This window comes from Eupeodes corollae, chromosome 1, assembly GCF_945859685.1.
Source record: "Eupeodes corollae chromosome 1, idEupCoro1.1, whole genome shotgun sequence".
Lineage (NCBI taxonomy): Eukaryota > Metazoa > Arthropoda > Insecta > Diptera > Syrphidae > Eupeodes > Eupeodes corollae.
Genome location: NC_079147.1, coordinates 2,697,022 through 2,721,079, shown reverse-complemented (window position 1 = coordinate 2,721,079; position 24,058 = coordinate 2,697,022). Strand labels below are relative to the sequence as shown.

At 35.2% G+C, this 24,058-nt stretch overlaps 1 protein-coding gene and 1 pseudogene across 2 annotated transcripts in view; one reads left to right on the top strand and one right to left on the bottom strand.

Annotated features, from left to right (window-relative positions):
- The window catches only part of LOC129954252 (mitoferrin), a 37,293-nt gene extending 18,816 nt beyond the window's left edge, over nt 1–18,477 (top strand). Inside the window, exons 1-6 of one of the 2 annotated variants that reach the window (XM_056068035.1) lie at nt 892–1,038; nt 11,180–11,268; nt 11,328–11,452; nt 11,524–11,759; nt 11,853–12,014; nt 15,288–18,477. In XM_056068035.1, coding sequence (XP_055924010.1) covers nt 11,186–11,268; nt 11,328–11,452; nt 11,524–11,759; nt 11,853–12,014; nt 15,288–15,770 — 1,089 coding nt within the window. In that variant the 5' untranslated portion in view covers nt 892–1,038; nt 11,180–11,185 and the 3' untranslated portion in view covers nt 15,771–18,477. Of the gene's footprint in view, nt 1–891; nt 1,039–11,179; nt 11,269–11,327; nt 11,453–11,523; nt 11,760–11,852; nt 12,015–15,287 lie in introns of those variants that run through there. The other variant, XM_056068034.1, reaches the window with a different exon arrangement.
- Nucleotides 5,524–9,294, bottom strand: LOC129940944 (proteasome activator complex subunit 3-like; annotated as a pseudogene).
- Nucleotides 18,478–24,058: the final 5,581 nt, after the last annotated feature.

The window sequence follows — 24,058 nt, the reverse complement described above, 5'->3', positions numbered from 1 at the left end:
GTTTAAATAAATATAATTCTTAGTAAGAGAGGTGATTTCCCTAACTTAAAAAGAAAATCATATAAATCATCCAACAAAAGACTCATATATTATTATTATTGTTATCAATTTCTTGGAAACTGAATGCAAAATCTTACGGAATGCACTTACTTTCCTTTGAATGACATTGCTATATTTTGTTGAATAAATTTATATTTATCATGTTCGTGATAAATAGAAATAATTATGTACATATGCATCACCTATTGAAATTGCACACACGTTTATACATATTGTGTAGCTATTAATACAACGAGTAGACAAACTTGTCATACTCACCGCAATAAAAATAAAAACTTAAAATAGCGTGATAAGGCAAAAACCTTTAACAATTGTAATTTAAAGAAACTATTAACAACTATAGTACTTTTAATGAAGATATTATCATCATCTATTTATTCTACCAATACAATCTGTTGGAATCCATATCAAACACTTGAGTTTTCCAAATACAAATTGCTTCAAAAAGTATCGTCACTTTCGTTTTGTAATTGATTTCAGATAATCATGATTAAAATAATTTATTTTGAAATAATAAGCAACTTTATATAAAACTTAATTTAAGCGTCTTAAACAATGTTTTAAAGAAAAAAACTGTTAAATAGTTTATTCCATTTAATTTGAAATGCTCCTCCTATTTAAAAAAATAAAATTTGCCTAGAAATGGTATAGCACAAATCTATTTACGCAATATTTAAATTGAAAGTTCTCAGAAACGAAAACGCTACAAGCTACAATAATTACGAAGAGAATTGAATAATTACAAACAAATAAGGAAGAGGGGATTTTGATATCCGATATAAACGTGCATGGGTGAAAAATAATTACAAAACAAAAACAAGTGCGATTTAAGTTTTGTGTCTGGTTCGATTGAATCATAGCCCGGTTTGAATTTCGATGAGTACCTATGTATTTCGGATAAGTTTATAGTTCAATCTGAATAATATGCTAAATTTTAATCAGCTGTGGAGAGGAGATATATCACATTAAATCACTTAAGTACGTAGTAGAGCATGTTTATTTATAGAAACTTTTAAATTGAGTGTACAATGTTTTCTTTTTTTTAATTTGCTGCATTTAAAAGGAAAGCGAAAGTACTTGATTAAACTTTTTAATTTAAGCTTTACATTTTTCATACAAAGTATTTATACTGCGCTTTTGATGCACTGCGACCTTGATATTGTGATAGTACTAACCTTATAATACGCCCTAAAAGTTATTTCCTTTCATGAACTTAAGTATATAATCTTTTGGAGCTATGTTAATAGCAAGAGAAATACTCACTGTTATCCAAACTGCATGTCTTTTAAGAACGAACTTAGACTCTGAACAAATTTCAAATATGTTTGCAAATTTTTTCAAAGTTGCTTTCGAAGTAGCGAACTCCTGTCAAACGCCTGAGTCATTGGCCTCTTACAAAATGTCCCTCATTTGAATTCAATTAGTCTTTGGATCTCTGAAGATGAAATCGTTCGCAAAGCTTCAGAACTTGACGTTTGTTATAGGCTTGGTCCAGATGGTGTACCTTCTTATATTTTGAAAAAATGCGCATCCTATTTATCCTATCCTCTTCATATTCTTTTTAATGAATCGCTCATATCATCAATTTTTCCTGAAATTTGGAAGAGTTCGTACATATAAAAGTTTTATGATTAAGCCGTTGTGGGTGAGATTACTTTCCTCCACAGTGGGAAGAGTTGAAAGCACCGCAGTAGTTTGAATTTTTCGTGCTTTATTGTAGAAACGATATACGTAAGCGAATATTCTCTCAAGTTTTGGGAGTGAATCGTTGTATTTTACGTTTTGCATTATGCTGTAGTATTGCGGATATGCTGCGATGAGCGCCTTGTTGGATGATTTTCTTTCCGGGATTTCTTCAAAAGAGCTGATTGTTGCTGTTTCTCGCCAGCTCTCATGCATTGAAATTAAGAAGCTTGGTCCTTGTAACCAGAGAGATGATGATTGTAAGGTATCAGCTGTACAACCTCTTGAGATCAGATCTGCCGGATTCATTTTTCCAGAAACATGTCTCCATTGCTCTGCTCGTGAGAGTTCTTGAATTCTGGCTATTGGCGACGAATGTAACCCATGTGTATGATGGTTGGGAAATCCAGGCTAAAACAATCTGCGAATCGGTATGATAGAAAATATCGTTGATCTTGAGTTGAATTTTTGTTAGCCTGCCAACTAACTCGGCCATCATGACTGCTGCTTGGAGCTCTAGTCTAGGTAGGCTTGTCGACTTTATTGGACATACGCGTGATTTGGAGCATATGAGCTGGCAGTTTACTTCGCCTGAACGACTTAGTGAACGTAAATAGCAACACGTTCCGTATGCGGCTTCGCTGCTGTCCGAGAATGCATGTAGTTGGATGTCAACATATTCTGATTGACCAAGAAGATGCCGAGGGCAGGACAAGAATTTGACTTCATTTAGCTGCTGAATGTAGCGATCCCATTGAAGGCTAAGCTCCTCTGGTAGTGGTGAGTCCCATCCTAGTTTAGATTTCCAGAGCTGTTGCATGAACAACTTACCTTTTACGACGATTGGACCGATTAAGCCAAGAGGATCGAAATTCTTACCTAGATCAGAGAGCACTGTCCTTTTGGAATTCTGATTGTGAAATTCTGGTACATAATTGAATTTGAAAAGATCTTCCTGTGGTTGCCAGATCAATCCCAAAGTTTTGACTGTCTCGGAATTATTTATGATCACAAAAGGGCTCTCTATGTTCTTCTGGAGTGTCATCTAAAAGTCGGTCGTTATTAGCACAGAATTTTCTGAGTACAAACTGTCCTTTGCTAAGATTGAGATGATATCTTTCTTAAGTTGATTAGCTTCAGAGAGGTCAGTAGCTCCTGTCATGAAATTGTCTACATAGACTCCATTTAAAACCGCATGGGCTGCTTTAGGAAATTGAGCATCTTCTTCCTCTGCTAATTGAACGATACATCTGGTGGCTAAGAAAGGAGCAGATGATGTGCCATATGTCACTGTATTCAGAAGGTAGTATTTTAGTATTTCGTTCGGCTCATTGCGCCAAACTATCATTTGATATTTTCGATCGTCTTCGTGAATGAGAATTTGTCGAAGCATCTGACGAATATCTGCCATGAATACGTAAGCGAATGTGCGAAAATTGATTAAGACTGTAAATAAGTCGGGCTGTACGGTTGGTCCAATCATAAGCAGGTCATTTAGAGAGAGATTTGTTGAAGTCTTTGCCGAACCGTCAAAAACTACTCGGAGTTTTGTGGATGAGCTATCCGGTTTGACAACGCAGTGGTGTGGTAAAAAATAGTTTGAGGTTGGTATAGTTTTAATTTCTTGCATTGGTTAATACATTAAAAGGGTAGTAAAAATGAAATAAAAAAATGATCGTTCCATTACAAAACTGTCCGTCATCCCTTAGTTATTTGAGTCCATTATTTGTATAGTCATGTCGTTTCATTGTAAGTCTATAACAATTAACAACATGGTTTTGTTCAAAATAAGTCAACATTTAATAACCTCTTTCATTTCAGTTCTTTTTGTTTACATTCGTTTGAAAAACGGAAACAAGTTGACTGTGTCTTTCACATTAAGGCTTTTGATAAATTGTGCCATAAAACATTAACTTCCAAACTTAAATCCCAAGGCTTTAACGATAAATTTGTTAGTTGGGTTTCTTCGTACTTATATAATACATCATACAGCGTAGTTTTTAGGAATGAGCGGTCATCATATTTTTATATCAATTCTGGCGTACCACAAGGTAGCCACTTAGGACCTTTAATGTTTATTTTGTACGTTAGTGACCTTCGTTCTATTATAGAACACTCATGTATTATAATTTACGCTGATGACATTAAAATTTTCATAAGAATTGACTCACTTGACGACTGTTTACTACTACAAGATGATCTAAATAGTTTTCGCGAAGGGTGTTTTACAAATAAGCTTTTACTAAACAGAAACAAATGTAAATCAATGTGTTTTGCACGCAAACAAAATGTTTTGACTTTCAATTATCAATTAGACTCTTCTTATTTGACTAAACTCTCTATTTTCTACCGTGGCATGATGGTTAGTGCATTGGACTGTCATGCCAGAGGTCATGGGTTCGATCCCTGCATATGCCATCTTAAGTCTTTTCACGGGTACTGCCTCTTGCGAGGAATTGACAAATTCTCCTAGAGTAACTCTTGTCATGAAAAATTGCTTTCTCAAATTATCCGTTCGGAATCGGCATATAAACTGTAAGTCCCCTCCATTCCTTACAACATTACTCGCACACAGGAATGGTTGAGAGTTGTAAGTCACTAGGCCCTGGTTCTTAATGGACTGTTGCGCCACCCAATTTATTTTTTTTATTTTATTTACTCTTTTTTCTTTGACCTAGGTATTATTCTTGACTCAAAATTAACTTTTACAAATCATTATGACTATATTATTAAAAAAGCAAATAAGACACTCGGATTTATAGAAAGGTTTTCACATGATTTTCGCGACCCTTATATTCCTAGACTTCTTTATATAACATTTGTTAGACCAATATTGGAATATGGCTGCATAATATGTGCTCCCTTTTATTCAGTCAATGTAAAGAAGATTCATGCGCTTCTGCCTTCATTTCTTCCCATGGTCCAATAGGCTCCATCTTCCACCGGCTCACGCTCATAAATCTTCCATCGCTTTCTCAACACAGAGAGTACATTCAGCTGTGCCTTATTATAAAATTATAAATGGGTCAGTCATATCACCATCAATTTTGGAACAATTAAACTTTATTTATAGCCGTTCAAGTATTAGAAGACAAGTTCCTTTACGTCCTAAATCAAGCAGATCGAACTATGGTAAAAAAAGCCCCTTAACCAATTGATTTCAGTTTACAACAAGTATTACTTTATGGTATATTCCTTAAGCAATGATATTAAAAGTAAAACATTTAAAGTAATTTTTTTTCAACACTTCAGTTTAGCTTTTGTTTGCAGATTGCTTAAAGCATTGTTAAACTATAAATCTAAAAATAAATGTAATATTAGTCTTAAGTTCTAATGTTAGTTTGTTTAACGACTTCAATGAATATTAGGGGTATTTTAAGAGAGGATAATTTATTTAAAGGGATCGAGAACTTTATAATTTTAAGTATATCATTTTATAATTTTAATTTGTTTATTACTGTTTTACCACTGCTCTTCTAATGAGTAAAAAATAAAAACGCATTCAATTGAGGAAGAGTTGGAAAAAATGATAAATTTAAAATTCAACGTCTCAATGCTAACTTCTTTTGGGATACAAATAAAAATAAAATAAAGTAGAAAGAAGGAGGAGTTTCTTTCGTTTTGCAGATTTTGCCCACAACAACGACTTGGGATGGCACACGTTGGAGGTGTGATTGTCCCAATCGCCAGAATGATGGAGTCTTTTGTTGTGAGAGTTATGGGAGTGGTGTAGTTGGTTGGATGGTTGATGTTTTGGGCTATTCAGCCAGCTTCTACGTCTTAGTATAAGCTCTTGGAATTGGACGATCTGGGCTTCTTGAGCTTTTCCAGATTCTTGATGACGATTTCATTCAGCGAGGAGTAGTTATTCCTCCTAACGCACACTACCAACCACAAACACAGGTACTACTTGGCTACTTTGTAGACAACAAGGAAATATCTAGAACTCTGGTCGAAGAATGCGGCTGCCTCAGATATCAGTGCCTGGATCTCGGATAGAGTGTCCTCTTGGATGGACACTCAGAAGCTGTTGCCATCCTTGATTTTCGGTATCAGGAACGAAATCCACATTTACAGAAGATTAGAATCTTCAACTAGTCTTATGATAATGGGTTTGACAATTTTAATCATTTCGCATAGAGGGGCGTTGCAGGCCACAGTGCCAGTTGGCAGAGCTATCACCTTAGTTCCGGGCACACAGAATTCATTGCGTGGTCTCTTGGTAGATGGTGGATCATCGGCGAAGGCGTCATCCACATGATTGGCAGCAATCGGCTCAGGAACTGGAATGTTCAAATCTTAGTGGACCTCGTTGAAGTTGCGTTTGCAGAACATGTCCGTGGCAAGCATTTCATTGAGCTCAGCAATTTTTACGGGGAAGTTCTTCCGCCTTCTTGACCAGACTGTCTTTGTACCTTCTTTATTGCTTCTTTGGGCATTTTGTTGCTTCTTGATTGGGAAATTTTGTTGCTGATAAAATATACAATTTTAAGTATAAGCAGAAATATTGTTGAAATTAATGTTGGATCATAATAATCAGGTAGATAATTCCATAGCTACAAGTTAAATACACTAATCAATCGGTCCAATTTTTCAACACTTCTTGCGGTACGTCGTCAATATTGGCTTGACTATTTGTATCAAATGCTCAAATATTTATTGGTTTATCGGAAAAACCAATGACTCCCATAATCAATGGCTCGAGAACTATTGCCCAATACCGTATCAGCAGCCCCTTCCTCATTAACCGCACAAAACAGTCAATTTTAATAGATGTGATATGGATTCGTTGATGGCGTTTGAGGATTGTCTCCAACTCGCATACGTTGATGAGATGTAGGTAGTCGTGCCATTAGTTATGTTACAAGTAAAAAATACCATAAGATAAGAATTATATAATATTTTCTATTTATTGTTGTTTCATTTATTTGCACATAATATAAGTTCAATTAAGAAACTAGTTTCACTCAAAATGACTGACATAGGCTTTAATGAAATGACCATCAAACTATAGTGACACGCTCTGTTTCCGTTAATTTTTTTGACACTGCTTTCATTAACTCTGAATTCCTGTATGAACTCTTCAAGGCCCGCTCTCAAATTTTGACCACAAAATATAAACTTAGAAATTAAAATAAAAGAGCCAATCTTAAGCTTCTTTAAAACCTACTATTTTTATCCTAAGGCAATTTTATGTTGTCTTGGCTGTGTTTGTCTCAAGGGCCGGACAAAGCATATGTGCAAGATGTGCAAATGCACAGGGCGCACAATTCTGGGGGCGCATTACCCTGAGAAAGAAAATGTAATCTGATCTTGCACAAACAAATATGTACTACTACTATTTTCCATTTTTTAACCACAAACATTCTTAAAATAATCTAAAAAAAACATTCATCACAACTGTCCTAAGTTATCTCTTGTGCACTAACTAATATCACTTTCATTGTTGCATTCAATGAAAATTTAACTCAAGATATCGCAGAACCAAAAATCCTACCTACCTAATTTCCAAATATTACACTCTGTTCGTACAAGAGAAAAACAACAACAACAGAAAACAGAAACAAAGATTTAAAGCACACTTTTTTTCAAAATTCTTCTTCTAAACAGCTTCATACATATAAAATCAATTTTCAATTTTAATGTAACATAAGCGAATGTTTAAAAAATAAAAATGTACGTGTTCATGCCTTAATTTGCAGAATGTTATAACATAAGGTAGTTTTGAAATTAGGTAGTTTTGAAGATTTAGATTTAGAAGAATTGTTTCAAGAGGTAATCGTAATATCCCCGCTTGTTACACCACAAAGCCCAAGTTTAGATGTGTGAAATTTAATTTTTAGTTCAAACCTTCAAGATTTTGCTCCGAACTTAGTAATTGCTCTCCAAATCCCTAATACAATCCCGGCCACGGCACACAGTGCGTCGAGTCAATAGAAAGTAAGGAAAAAAATCAAAGCTCAGATTAAGTTTTTTTTATGTTTATCATTTATTAAAACAAAAAATAAAATTTACACAAAGTAAAAATATAGGTTTCGAATTTGTTTGTAAGCTTAGGGAATATAAAAGAAAAGATTTTTCAACACTTGAATTAAAAATTTAAAAATTTAACTTAAAATAAAATATTCTTAATCATCACAAGAACAATCATGTTCTTCACTAAAAATAAGAAAGTTTTTTATATTTGCATCAAAATATTTTTGTTTGCGCACAATTTTTCTTTGTAATGAAATGAGGGGATCAGATATTAACAACAAATAATTTATAACATCTTGTATGTTGTTCGACCTCGAGGACTTTCTTGCATGACAGAGCCTAGTGCGACGAAAAGTTTTGTGTAAGCCCTCTAGTGCTTCCTCAGACATTTGTCCAATTGGTATTTGAAAACTTTCAAATTTCAATCCCAACCATACAATTCTAAGTAAAGGTTCTTAGTTTCACAGAGTAACTAATCGAATTTTTCAAGGTTGATTTCAGCACCCGATGAAATAACACGTAAGATTATTGAAAATCTTTATGATTTATTTTGGTTATTTCAGAACTTTGTTTAGGGTCAGAAAAAAAAGTTCTGGCAGTATTGCCATCATTGGATGAACCAAAACCTTGCCTAGGACGGTCCACATTTAAACCCATTTTTGCCTTAAATTCTGACTGGATTCCTTTTTTTTCCTCTTTGAACACAGTTTTATTTTCTTCTACTTGAACTCGCCATTTTTTAAAATTTAATCTATATGCAATGTGTAACATGCATTCAAATGTTCTTATCCAAAGATGAAGAGTGGATAAGCCAAACCGATAGTTGTCTTCCTTAGGACTTTTCTCGTAACACTTGACTGTGTTCATTTCGCTGGGTAATGCACCACAGATGTAGCATTTTGAAGAAGAGTTGGTTTCCGACAGCACATTACACACACTTCAATCAACCATGGTTAAGTGAAATTCGAATGAAACTCTGAAGCTATGCCCAGCTACACACACAGTAGTTTCACCAAGTTGGTTTATTTTAGCTTGCATGTTAGCCTCCTCTTCTTTCACCAGCTCAGGACACTCTTTACGAAACAAAAACTTAAGGGGCCTACAATTCAAAATAGATCCGGGTCGATCATTTATCCAAATAGATTCTCCCGAATCAATGTTAATTAATTTTAAGGGAACAAATGCGACCAAGAATAAATATTCGTCCGAATTGTCTGCATTGTCAAATCTAATTTTATAGACACTGTGGCTACCACTTCCGTCAAAGCCCCACTTGCAGACCAATCTGGCTGTTGTGTCTTTTCTGATAATAACAGATTTTGATATGCTTTCAACGGTTTTAGCCATAACATCTTCAAAATCCACCTCAGCAGATGTTTCATTCACAATTGATTTTGACAACATACCTTGTTTTATCCGGCGTAGAGCGTAGATGCTTGGAAAACAATCTTTGTGTAGAGTGTTTACAGCGTTTCTTAAAACTTGGTAGCTTCGTTCATTTAAATCCAGGTAAATTTCATGTGAGAAATGCTGTCCGGAAAAGAGTGCATCAGATTGAGCCAGTCCCTGTTCCATTCTAGAAAACGATCAAGCACTTTTGCCACCTTTTTTTATGTTTGAACAAAATGTAAAAACATGTCCTCTTAAATTGGCTTCATTTCTTGCATCCTCAATTCCTTTTTTTTTTAATAAACTCTAGAACAGCAGCAAATCTGTTGGTAGAGCCCACACTGTTAGCTTCACTTAAAAAAAAATTTCACGACAACCAGCAACACTCGTTTTAAAATCACTACTGAAGGTTGAATAGTAGCTCGTTAAAGAGATGCATGTTAAACTTAGTAAAAACTGTAAAAAATCTGTCGAAAAGTAACAGTAAAAAAAAAAACAAATAAGTTATACTTACCTTAGTGGATAAGATTTGACTGAAAACCGGTTTATTTAGATAATTATTTTACTCTGCAGAACAAGGCTTCAAGAACCAGTGAAAACGTTCTCGATTTGAATAATCAACTAAGCTCATGTTTGGGGTGGGCAGGCAGCGAGGGGGGAAAATATTATCTTACAAAAAAGTTACAGTTCACTTATTAGTGACTTTACCATGACTTTTGCGTGTATTATAATCATGGTTAGTTAGACAAATTTTTTGATTTTTTGATGATCTCATTTCTTAATTTGCAAAATGTAAGGCCAGAAAAGTAAGTTTCCAAGTTTACACGTTTTCCCTCTGCTCATTTCATCGCTGCGTTTTAGTTTATAGGTTAGGGTTACTTGGGATACAACAATAACAAAAAATGCACTGAAAGTCTACCTCCTGGGTAATGTGGGAAAGGCTTATGCTTGTGTATCAGTTTATGTGTAAAACTATAAAAAAGCGCTTTCTACTAATCTTGCATAGGGCGCAAGATTGCCTGGGGCCGGCCCTGTTTTTCTCACCAGAATCTTGTAGAAGAATTCATCTATCTCCATTGAAAAGGAAATTGTTAAAAAATTTACCAAACCCTCTACCCATTCAATATAGCATAACTTGTCAACCGTTCCCAAAACTTGCGTTATGTGACACTTTGAAGGGAGACTTTCAATTCAATCATTACAAATTAAAATATGATCTGTAGAGCGTCGATAGTTCTTTATGTGTAGATGCTCTCTAATCGGTATTGAAATGGATCTGGTGGATATATCCAATTCTGCGGACATAATCTTTCTCTCCCGAAGTGGTTTAAGTGGTATTCGTTCTCAAACTGCTTTTATAAGCGTTCAACTACTTTTTGCGCTAGTCATGATTGATTTCTTGAAAATATAGGAAATTGGAGAAGAACCCAATTCTTGAAAAATATTGCGGTTTCCAGTTTTTTTTTTAAACGAGAAAATTTCGCCAGAACTCATTCCTCATTTATGGTAGGCAAATATTGCGATTCTATTTTCTTTAGCACCTCCCGTTTTGGTAACAATAGCGAAACTGAAACCAAATTTACATTTGTACTTTGCTTAATAATGTAAATATTTGGCCAACAATGTCTAGAAGAATTTAAGGCACGACTACCTATCACTGAACAAAACTCTCGGTCGAAGTGTTTTTTGAACTTAGCGAACAGACTTATTATTTTCAAAGTAAATTTTAATAATTTGAAAGCGTTTTTGCTGGCGTTAAACGATTCATGATGAATTGCCAAACCTTACTTAACATTTCCCGCATACATAGGCTGATGTTTCCCGTTCTCATTACAAAACCTGCAGATAGCATTGCTCTCTAACACTTGAATACTGAAAAAAACTTACAGTGATCGGTGAGAAGACTATTGTATGTAGTTTTGATTTTTTGACCTTCTTGGCTCAAACATACCCCGGGACCAAATAAAGGAGACAATATTATCCTTGCTCATTTATTATATCTTTGTGTTTATATTGTTTGTCATATAAAAAAAAGATCAGTGTTTTAAATGAATTTTCTTTTATTTTACAGACCAGAATGCAAAGCTTATCACCTGTGTCAGCCGGCTTCAATATCTCTGCGACTTTCCTCAATATGATAAAAAATGAAGGAATTTTCAGGTATGTTTTCGATTTGACAAATTTATTTTAGGACAAAATAATCAAAGGATTATTTTCAGACCTATACGAGGAGTGACGGCCGTAGTTGCTGGTGCTGGACCTGCTCATGCTTTGTATTTTGGTTCATATGAAATGTCAAAAGAACTTTTATCAGAATTTACAACACACAATAATCTTAACTACAGTAAACAAAATAAATGAAAAAAAATCAAACGTACAGAATAATAATAATTTTTGTTTTAATTTTACAAATAGTGACGTCTGCTGTTATTGCAACACTCATACACGACGCAGTATCAAATCCTACAGAAGTTATCAAACAACGCTTACAAATGTACAACTCGCCATATAAATCTGTTATTGGATGTATGAAAGGTGTCTACAAGAATGAAGGCCCCAAAGCCTTTTATCGGTCATATGCAACTCAACTGATAATGAATATCCCACATCAAACAATACACTTTATGACGTATGAATTTTTCCAAAATATGGTAAGGCACTGAGTGTAAAACAAAACAAAATACAAACAAAAATCAATAATTGGTCGTTTATTTGATAATTTATATTTTATGCGTCACTTGCAGTTGAATCAAGAAAGAAAGTACAATCCACCGGTACATGTTGTAGCTGGTGGCGCAGCAGGAGCATGTGCTGCCGCAATAACAACCCCACTTGATGTTGTGAAAACATTGCTGAATACTCAAGAAACTGGTTTTACGCGTGGCATGGTCGAAGCTGTTAAACAGGTTTGTATTTATTTGTGTATTTTATTTTTAGTTGATTTAATTGCTGATAATTCTATTTAAAAAAAAGTAGTGATATAACTAAACGTTGATTTGGGAAAATAAAACAATTTAAAAGTAAAAGAAATTCAAATACATCAAATTTTCAAGGGAAGAAAATAGTCAAAACTCAACGCCCCAAGTGTTGTTACTTAACGAAAGTAATATTTAACACTCTTCCTCATTCGTTTGAAGACCACATTTAGTTCTAAGTTGTTTAATTCGCACAGCAGTGGTTTGGTCAACATATATTCAAGCATGTCTTCTGTTGGACAGTACTGACACTTAACAAAATTCTTGTCCACGTAATCCTTTACAAAATAAAATTTGGTGTCAATATGCTTCGATCGGTTGCTTAATTTTTCTTGACATATAAGCTTGAGAAAGCTCTGATTATCTTCGTAGATTAAAGTTGGTTATTCTTAGCCAAAAAAGTAGTACCCGTGGCATGATGGTTAGTGCGTTGGACTGTCATGCAAGGGGTCTTGGGTTCAATCCCTGCCTGTGCCACCTTAATTTAAAAAAAAAATAGTTTTCGCGGGTACTGCCTCTTGCGAGGAATTGGCAAATCCTTCAAGAGTAATTCTTGTCATGAAAAAGTGCTTTCTCAAACTAGCCGTTCGGATTCGGCCTAAAATTGTAGGTCCCTTCCATTCCTGACAACAGTACTCGCACACAGGAATGGTTGAGAGTTGTAAGTCACTAGGCCCTGGTTCACAACGGACTGTTGCGCCACACCATTTGATTTTATTTTGATTTCTGAACTATTCATCTTGGTACAGTTACCCTTTTCCGTATGAAAATAAAAAAAAGTGCCGAATATCTAAGGATTTCAATAACAAAGTTGGGTCAAGATAACTACCACATTTGGAAGTACAAACTAGCAGAGTTGGGCAGTGAAAGCGTGCTGGGCCCATAACCTATTGGCTAAAAAGATTTATAAAATTCCTTTATAAGTAAAACAACGTCTTCTAAGTAACGATAATTTATTCAGAGTGATAATAAAAAGTTTTGTCACTTAACGAATGTAATATTTAACAATTCGAACTAATGAGATTCTTTGTTTAGTTGCATTTACAAATGTGGAATGCTTTACTTGGCTAATATTACCCACTCATTGTAGTTGACATTCAAAACCAATGAACAATGGTATCACCTTTCATCCTTTCTTCTTCCTTTCTAATACATACATTATTTAACTGAGCAATACATCTTCTTCGTTTCCGGCTGCTAGTAGCAGCATTTTAACTCCTCCTGGAGCATAGAGCGGTCCAAGTCTCCAAGTTTTGGGACCGAGCTTCCTTCATGACAGATGATCTCCATGTTTCTCTTGGCGTTCCAGGCTGCCATCTACCTTGAGTATTCCATTAAAAGCTCTGCTTTGCTAGTTGTCGTCCGGCTTCCTCAATGTATGGCCAATCCAGCGCCACTTTCTCTGCGCGATGTCAACATCCACTTTTGTTTGGCCAGCCCTGAGCCACAGTTCATCCTTAGATATGGTTTGTGGCCACCGGATGTTCAGGATGTAACGTAGACAGCGGTTGACAAAAGTTTGCAACCTTCTCGAGATGTCAGCAAAGCACTTCCACGTTTCGCAGGCATATATCAGCACGGATTTTACGTTGGACTCAAACAACTTTAACTTGGTACGGAGCGCTATTTTCCTGGAGTTCCACATTTTAGAAAGCATTCAAAATGCACTATTCTATTGGTGAATCCAGGTCCGTTCAACCATCGAGTGCCAAATAGCTTCCCCGATAGTTGATCTGGGTTACCTCTTCTACTGCCACTTAGTCTTACTAGCATTAATCCTTAAACCAGCCACCTCCCCATTTTGTTGAAGACAGTGGCACATTTGGCTGAGGTCTCTATTTCTGTTTGCCATAAAGCATATACCGTCAGCATAGCTTAATGTTTCCTTCAGGCGCCATTGGATACCCAGTCTCTCGTGTTCACCCACCTCAGCAGTCATAACATCATCAATAGCAAGCAAGAAGAGAATCGGTGACAATACATCACCATGTCTCACTCCCTGTCGCACTTCAAATGTCAAATGCGTTGGAAAGGTGTCCCTTGTGCAAAACGAAACACCTTGAGTTGTTGTAAGACTCTTTTATTTTAGCAACAATTTTATCAGGAATTCCTCTAGCAACAAGCGATCTTCAGGTAACATCACGACTTACGCGATCGAAGGCCTTGATTATTATAATATTAAGGAAGGTACTGCGACGATTGTTCAAGAATAGTTCGCAGGGTGTTAATGCAATACATAGCATCTGTATGCATAACAATCATCGTTCCCATTACTTCGCTAATGGATATTGCAAAGAATGCTCAACTTTGTTCCTCTATAGGCCAATGTGCCAAGAATATTTCTATGATCCTGATCATAAGAAGATGATTCGTTGAAGGTAGTCCATATGATTCTTTATATAATATTCCACCCTAGGTTGGATTCCGCATGAAAAATCGAGGAGATTTCGTTTTTCTCATAGAAATGACAATCCTTCTCGTAAGTGAGTTATAAGGGGCCAATTCTCATCGAATAATTCGTTTACCAGTTCATTTCCCTGGATGTTAAATCCGCATTTATTAATTTTTAGACATACCAACATACATTTGCATCATCCTCAATTTAACGAAATTGGCAATTCAAAAAAAAAGTTGACCCATCAATGAATTTTTCATAAAATCTGATAGATCACATGCGACCTGCCGGCTTGAACTTATCTCGCAGGCAATTAAACTCTCATGTGCATCCCTATCCTGGTAACCAATTGGAGATATTTACGATCGGATGGCTTTGGCTTGTCTTGTCCATAAACCGACTCGCCCACAGAAATGGTTGAGAGTTGTTAGTCACTAGGGCCTACTTCTCTACGGACTTTTGTGCCCCCTCATTTATTTATTTCAACACCCCTATGCTGAATTTTTTGTTCGGATATAGTATAGAGACATTAAAAGATTCGGACAAAATTCCTGACTTAACTTTACACTCCGTCTTTGCCCCAACAGCAAAGATAACTATCGAATCGTAACTATGCCATCCCCCAATCATTTCTAGTTCCAGACTTTCAAATACTTTCTGAAATTCATGTTGGGGTTGCAGCATTAAGTGCTTGTAGAAAGTTGATAAAAGGTACATAGTTTGTCAAAAATTATTTGAATCGCACTTTTTCGTTAGAAGTAATATTGATTATTATAATATTAACAAAATTGATATATTTCTTTTTACAGATTTACTCTGTCGCTGGTGCTGGAGGTTTCTTTAGGGGAATGTCAGCCAGAGTGCTATATTCAATGCCTGCCACAGCAATTTGCTGGTCGACATACGAATTTTTCAAATACTATCTTGGCGGTCTTGGCCGAGATCAATACAAGTCATCAATTAGCGGAAAAAATCTTCTTCAACCAAAAGATACGTCTTCGCTGATACCAACAGTTATTGTTAGCGATTTGTCATTGAATGCGAACAGCAAAACTAGTGATAGCAGTGAAGTTATGTACGTCCTGCCACCAACGGGCGTAGCCGAAAGAACTTCAACAGAGAGCAACGATGACACACCAGCATTAAATCGAGAATCATCACAACACGCTCAGTTGCCATCGGCAGGTCCGATCAAAACAGTGTGTGAACTATCGAGCAGTGTTACAAGTCCGGCGTTGAACATGAATACGCGGCATACAGAAGTAAAAAGTCCCTTTGATCGAGGCTTCTAGAGCCTTTAAGACAAAACACAAATAGATGAGACTACAAAAATGGAATCCAATCGAAAGGAATGCGTAAAGTTTGTTATATCTCCCTCATTAAACATACTCATAAACTCAAACACCCACGCATCCAAACACTCCATACCCTCCTCACACCCACCATACACAACACACAACCCATTAAAACTCTTCTTTGTCTCTCCAATTCTTTTGTCTTCTGTTTGCTCTCGTATTCCGACGAGTGATCTCTACAGCAAAAACAAAATAACATAAAAACAAACAAAAGAGAAAAAGGATGCAAGCCTTTTTTCAGCACTAAACACTTAAAGTGTGTTACTACACCATATTTATACACGTTATAAAATTAGTAATTGTTGTTGGTTGATTGGAAAATTAAGTGATCAATTCTTTCATTTATATATGTAAATTGTTTTCACAAAACTGTCTTTATTTTTTAATTACATTATGTAAGATTTAAATAAAATGTGTGTGATAATATCAACCAGGAAAAAGGTTATGTTTTTAAACGACGATACAAAAGCAAACTAATGAGTAGCTGTTCATTTCAAAACTCGGAGAAAACTAGTTAAAAAATAATGTATATATGTATTTAGACACCGATATGCAGTTTTGCTCTTAAATTTAAATTTGTCTATAAGCTTAGTTATTTTTAATTCGAATTTAATTAAAGCGTCAACTTATACCTTTAATGAACTCATTACGTATTATTAAGGTGATGTAAATCCAACAAGAGGCAATTATTTGAACATAACGGATATTAACAAACTACTTACTCTGTTCACTTATAGTAAAACTTTAAAATGGAGGAACCCATTGATATCTAGGGAAAGATTTGATTGTTATATCAGTTAAGTGAAGAGGAATCTTTTAAAGCTCTTTTCTAAGTTATAAAAAGAAATGAATTGATCTTTCTAGTTATCTCCATCCTGGTACCCAGATTCAGTTGTTCAAATATTTGTTGCCCCAGAGTTGCGAACTGTTTGAATTCAAGGCCAAGGAATACATTATGTAAGTGAATAGCTGTTACAAGTAGTCTTTATCGTTTTCCTTGAATTAACTAGCAACAAGTTCTTACTCAATTTAATGCTCCCACAAAGCGATACCATAAAATAACTTGGTTTTATAAGCAAGCCTATTCCATTGTTGTATCGGCCCGGTCCTCAACTAAGTTACCACACAAAAAGAGTGCTAACGCTAAGTCTAGTCCAATTGGTTCTGGTGGTAATGAATGTAATATTAGTTTAAGATTATTCATACCAATCGAAACATTCTGTACGGAATACTCTTTTAGCCAGACATTTAAATCCACTCAATCAAAAACTAATGTAGCCCAACAACAACAGCGTTATAAACAAACTAATATATAAATAGTTCTTTAAAGAAAGAAATCATCAAACCTGTCTTTCACAATAATTTCCAACGATCACAAAATAATAATAAACCCCTCGTGGCCGGCGGCGGCGTGTTGTTTCAAAATAGATAAGATGAGTTTTGTATTATCAAGGATATTATAATAATTGTGTTGTTTATTTTGTAAATTTAAATAAAAAAAAGAAACTCGATTAAATATTTAGAAAATAGGATAAAACATTTGAGAACGAACGAATAAAAGAAAATTATTTTAATAATTTGTTTGTACATACCAAAATAAATATTGTTATTATTAACTATATTATAATTATGTTAATGTCTTACTAGTTAAAGCGAGTGCTTTAATATAGAAAACAAATTGCTATGTTCTTAATTATAAACAAATGTCTATGGACAATACAAAAATAAAATAAAAGTAAAATTGTTAAAGTGATATTCATTTGTCAATTGAAATGTATTTAATGTAAAATCAAATCAATCGTGGTTTGCTAAAAGCATGCCATTTGAATTAAAATTAAAGTTTAAATAGCGTATGTTTTTAAAACTAGTCGTTACACAAAGTTTTTAAAATTAGAATTTTTAGACACAAAAATAAAAGAAGTTTCCTTAAAACCCTACAAAGAATATATATTTTTGTATCTATGTTGCTTGTTTTTCATTTTTCTTTAACTTCCTCACTTCGTCTTCGAGACATTATCGCGCTCATGCACAAACAAAAAAAAACCAAAAACACCTTCTCCACACCCCCTCCTCCCACAAAAATACACATTATGCATAATTTTATTATTGTAGTTTTGTCTGCAAAACAAACTAACAAACAAAAAAAAGACGATTCGAAAACATCTCATGCTGATGTTTCCTGTATTATATTTAAATTTTTTTTATTATTATTTTCTTTTTTGTTAAGCATAGCTGTGTACATGTTGTCTATTATAAACTTTAAAAGTATATAATATAAGGATAAACTTTTCAGACTATTATTATAATTATTATAATGATTGACTCATGAGAAAAGGTGAAAATACGTTTGGTTTCTATTCGAGTATAAATTATTGAAAAAAAAAGTTAAAAGTTTTATGAAGATGATGACGATAACCGACAACACAATAATAATAGTTTTTTTTTGTTTTTGAATGTACATAATAATAATCACATTAGAATATGGTAATTTGAAGAAAAGAGGAACATCTTCTATCAAAAGAAAATAAATGAAGAATAGTTCATGATCAAAGTCACGATTTTCATATGATTTCAATAATTATATATTTGTTTGTAAAATATTGTATATTTCGAGAATAACAATAAAATATTGATTTAAACATAACTTTTGGTTGTAATTATTATTGGTCTTGACATCAGCAAGTGTTTTACTTAATTCTTCTATAAACTTGCTTTACTTCGTTTGATTTTAAGTAAAGTGTTGATTTTTGGTTTCTTAATTGTTAAATACGCACCACAAATTTTTAAGAATTTTAATACCATCTTTCAAGGGATTCTCGAGTCTAAGAAAACTGGGGTGGAATCGAGTAAGGTGATTTGTGATAGGTGATAGTCACAATCAACAAATTCGGTCTGTGTAAGGTGATAGTCACCGGTGACAATCATGAGTTGGTGACTTTTTCTGGTGACAGCTCTTTAGTTGTCATTTTCGTTGGAAATTGATTTTTATTTTTAGTTGCTGAAATTTCAAGACAATATGAATGTGTTTGTGCCTTCGATTTACCTTCTGAAAATGAAAATATTAATCATAATAGAAATGTCTAGTTCTTGAGGATTAACCTCGGCAATAAAATAAACATTCTTGATCTTCCAAGTAAAATATGGTGGGTGTGCTCACGACAGCTTTGTATGGAGACAGAATGCTCAACGAGAAAAGTTAAATGCTGACTATTGTGTTGTGCACGCATCGTGGTTACTTGGTACATCAAAACTTATAATTACATTATAGGCCTGTCTGTATGTGACCGTAATATGCTCTCATTTGTGTCTTTATTGTATATAAGGGGACAGCGGTTACCCTTTAGAGCCATTTCTATTAACACCATACAGAAGCGCAGCAGAAAATTTTCCAGAAACACGGTTCAATTATGCGCATACCACATGTATCTATGATGGCTTCGTCGACACTATTTAAAACTTTATCAGCAAAAGGTCCTCCACCAATTTGTTTGAATAAATAACGAATTTATGAGTTAAGTGTAAAATATTATTTTTATTTACATTTTTGTATTTTTTTAACCCTTATCAACTAGACAACACAAATCTATTTGCAGGCAGACACAAACGGTAATAAATGCCTACGTTCGCGATTGATTCACATATGCTATCCGCATCTAAAAAAATTTCAGATTCCTTTAAGTTGTTATTGCAACAGCTGTGTTTTTACATAGTATTACAACAACACAAACTTATCCGGATAGCTTCAGATCGGTTTTTGAATACAACCACTGAAATCGTAACAAACGTCAGTGAATTTCTTTTATAGTGATACCAAATTCTAAACATAATTTGGTGATCACCTTACACAGACCCAAAAATTAGTTTGATCACTTTTTATGATCACAAAGGGGACAATCAAAAATCATCTTAGCCGATTCCACCCCTGGTTGATATAACAGACCTCGTTAAAACATCGTTTTTTTAAATCGTTTAATATCTACACGCCGAATTATGCGATATACTTAGAAACTGGCTTACTAAAGTTATTTACTAGCATTTTGAAACTACAAGCGGATTATATTATTAAATTCTCAGATTAGCGATTGAGGAAAATGATGCTTCTATGTATACAAAATAAGGAACAAAGATTGGTGGTATGATAAATGGCAACGAATTGCCACTTCAAATTGACACAGGTAACATTCTTGATGTAAAGGAAAAATGTATATAAAATTATCCAGCTAAATAAAGACTCGGTTCGGAATCAACTTGTAAAAACAGCTAGTTACTCCGAAAGTCGAAACTTATATAGCCAGTTACAATTTTTTAATCTGAGTAAAAAATAACTATTTCAATGATTCTTTAAGCTACAAAGATATTTCTTTAATTTTCAAAGCAAGATGCGAAGTCTTATTGGACGGATTGGATACATTTTGTCAACTATCTAAAGAAAATTTAGAAAGTTGATTATGAGAGAATATAATTAAACTAGTAGATGTATACAGTAGTGGACAAGAATTTTGCACTTTGAAAAGAGTACAAGTATTTTTCTCCTTTCGATTCTTTATTACTTGCAAGTCATGGTTCATTTTTGTATTGTTACTATGACTACCTTATATGGTAATAAAAATGTGTAAATGATTGAAAAGTTAAATACCGTTTTGCGAAAAATGAAGATTGTTTGTGATTTTCGTTGTTTTTAGCTGGGCATAAATTTAGTCCGTTTTGCAATCAAAGAGTGTTTTTTTAATTTCTATGTTTTTTAAAAAGAAAGTAATAATATAATATAAAAATAATTAGTCAATGCAAAAGGAAACAAGAAGTCTGATCTTGAAAATCTCTAAGTTGTTAGAATGCTCCAGGAAGCAGGTTTATAGTGCCCTTCGTCATTTCAAAAAGTTTGGAGTGATTGAAAACGTTAAACAGAGCACCCAGGCCAGAAAGACAACTACAAATGAAGATAGAATTATTTATAGGTTATTGACCAAAGATCCGTTTGAGACCTCTAGTGCCATTCGAAGCGAACTTTCAACGAACTTTGGAGTAAATGTTTCCTCAAGGACCATAAGATCAAACAAAAATCTGAAATCTAGGTTACAGTTTTTTCAAAGCTCACCTAGCAAAAACCAATTAGTTTTTGGATAAAATATGTTCTGGAGTGATGAATCCAAATTCTGCGGGTTCGGATCGGATGGGAAAAAATGTGTATGGCGTCCAAAAAACAGGGAATATGATTCAAGGCACACCATTAAGACGGTGGAGGCAACGTTATGGTCTGGGCTGCTTTTCTATGGCATGGCGTTGGCTCCATCGTAAATGGACCAGATCGTATACAGAAATATCCCTAGACAATTTGCCGTTATTATGGTGCTTCATTTTTTTTTTTTTTTTTTTTATAATTAGCAAACACTAAAAGGGTTTTTTATACCTTTAATATGCCAAAGACACAGTGTGAGCATTAGGAAAAGAGGGAAGGGTTGGATAGGAGGTGTCGGTGTACATTGGTTTTAAATTTCTGAACATTGCAATGAAAGGGAAAGATAGAGCGTGGCAAGGCGTTCCACATTCGCGTAGTACGGCTAAAAAAAGAATCTCTGTACTTCATAGTACGTCCGAAGTTGGGCTCAAGGGTAAACTGATGGGCATTCCTAGAAGCGCGGGTATTACGGTTAAATTGTTTAAGGGGAAGAATGCAACTGGCTATTTCACTAGAGCATAGTCCGTTAAAATAGCGTTAAAAAAGGGTGAGGCAAGAAACCTTGCGTCGATGTTCGAGTGATGTAAACGAGTTGATGATGTTTATGTTACCAATCATTTTAAAAGCTCTTTTTTGAATACTGTCCAAGAGGTTTAAATAAGTTACTGGAGCACCAGCCCAGAGATGAGAGTTATATTCAAGTTTCGGACGTATATAGGTTTTATAGATTGTAGCCAGATCAGACGGAGAAAAAAATGTCTTGCAACGTCTCAAAAAACCTAGACATCTTGCGGCATTTTTGGCAACATCGCGTATGTGATCGCTCGACAAAAGGTGGTTGCTGATGCACATTCCGAGGATGTCAAGATTTTCTGTTTCGTTGATGCAAGTGCCACTCATAGATAGTGGCAAAGACGGTTTATCTCGCTTTAACGAAGCAAGACAGCATTGCGTTTTCGAAGCATTAAATTCCACACGATTTTGTATTCCCCATTGTACAATGCTGTGTAGGTCGGAATTTAATGAGCTAATCATATTTTGCCGTTGCAGTTCCACATCCGAATAGGAGGGTTGTGAGTCTGGAAACGAATATGAAAAGCTAAGAGTGCTATCGTCAGCGAAACAATGTATTGGATTAGAAGTAGCTGACAGGAGATCATTTATAAAAATGAGGAAGAGGGTCGGAGACAAAACGGAGCCCTGGGGCACACCAGCGTTTATTTTATGAGTTTCAGACTTGAATCCGTCCAGAACAACTTGTATTGAACGGTTCGAAAGAAAATTTCTAATCCAACGAAGAAGAGATTCGTCGATACCGAAAGCACGCATTTTCGATAAGAGAGCAAGATGCCAAACTTTATCAAATGCCTTTGAAATATCAAGTGCAATAATCTTACTTTCTCCAAAACGATGTAAAGATCTGTTCCACTGTTCGGTGAGATGAACCATGAGATCACCAGTGGACCTATTGCTACGAAAGCCGTATTGCCGGTCATTAAGAAGCTTCCGTTCCTCAAGATATTTCTTAAGCTGATAATTAATCAGCGTTTCCATGACCTTAGAAAGAAGGGACGTTAGTGCTATCGGTCGGTAATTTGTGGGAGAAGAAGATTCGCCTTTTTTTGGAATTGGCTGAACAAATGCAGTTTTCCAACTACTCGGAACGAGCCCAGGAGAATAGGATAGATGGAAAAGCTTACGCAGTGGTTTTGCTAGCGTGGAAGAACACCTCTTCAGAATAATAGCGGGGATACCATCTGGGCCAGCGGATTTATGAATGTTGAGATCTTTAAGAACTCTCGCCACAGTTCGAGTACGAAAAAAGATTGGTCCCATAGTATCATTTACGCGTTCAAGAACTGGAGGAGTCATGACACTATCTGGTAAGGTGGAATTTTCGGCGAACTGCCTTGCAAATAAGTTAGCTTTATCAATAGAGCTAACTAAAGGAGTGTCATTGACAACAAGCGTAGGAATCGAGGAAGAGGAAGAATTCCTCATGTTTTTTACAAATGACCAAAAATTCTTACTGCCTTTGGGACATTGCAGTATTTTTCGCCGTAATTTTTGGTCATGTAAAAATTTGGTTCTTCGAATATAGGCGTTGCAGGCCTTCCTGGCTTGCTTAAACTTTTTCCGGTTTTCCTCAGTTGGGTTGGCTTTAAAACACCGGAAGCTCACCTCTTTCTCTTTGATAACCTCTTTGCAGCTCGAATCGAACCATGATTTATCCTTGGGTTTAATACTTTTAACCCTATTCGGGATAAAAGTTTCCATTCCCAAATGAATCATACTAGAAATCATATCTGCACTGGAGTCTACGTCGCTATCGAGGAAGCATAGCGACCAGTTAAAGATCCTGAAAAAATTATTGAGACCGTCCCAGTTGGCTTTCTCGTACTGCCAAACGGTTCTCTTTGGAGCTCTTTCTTTAACTGGATTTGTTTGACACGAGAAATTAGCAGATATAACACTATGGTCCGATTTGCCTAGAGGCGTCAATCAACTGATTGTGTACTTATCAGGATCAGAAGTGAGAAACAAGTCAAGAGTATTTTCTGCTCGGCCGTTAACGTCTGATATTCGAGTAGGCTCATTGACAAGCTGAGTAAGATGGTTAAACTCAGCAAAAATCTCAGCACACATTCCTTCGGGCGTTGTCTGGCCCGAATGGCGAAGCCACGAAGAATTGTGAACATTGAAATCGCCCGTAATAACGATTTCAGTGTGAGGATACAGGGAGACAATTCTTTGTATGGAGTCGGACAGAGCATCAAATTCCTGAGAAGTTGAAACTCTGTCCAGGTTTAGGCTCCGATAAAGAAAACAATAGTGAATAGCTTCATGCACGACAACGACCCTAAACACACTTCAAAGTTAGTGAAGAGTGCCTTAGAGGTGAATAAAATCGACGTTTTGAAGTGACCAGCACAATCACTCGATCTTAACCCGATCGATAATTTGTGGAATGATGTTGAACATCACATTGAGCAAAAAAAAAAATCAACCAATTTAACACAATTGTGGCAGGAGATTCAAAATGCTTGGC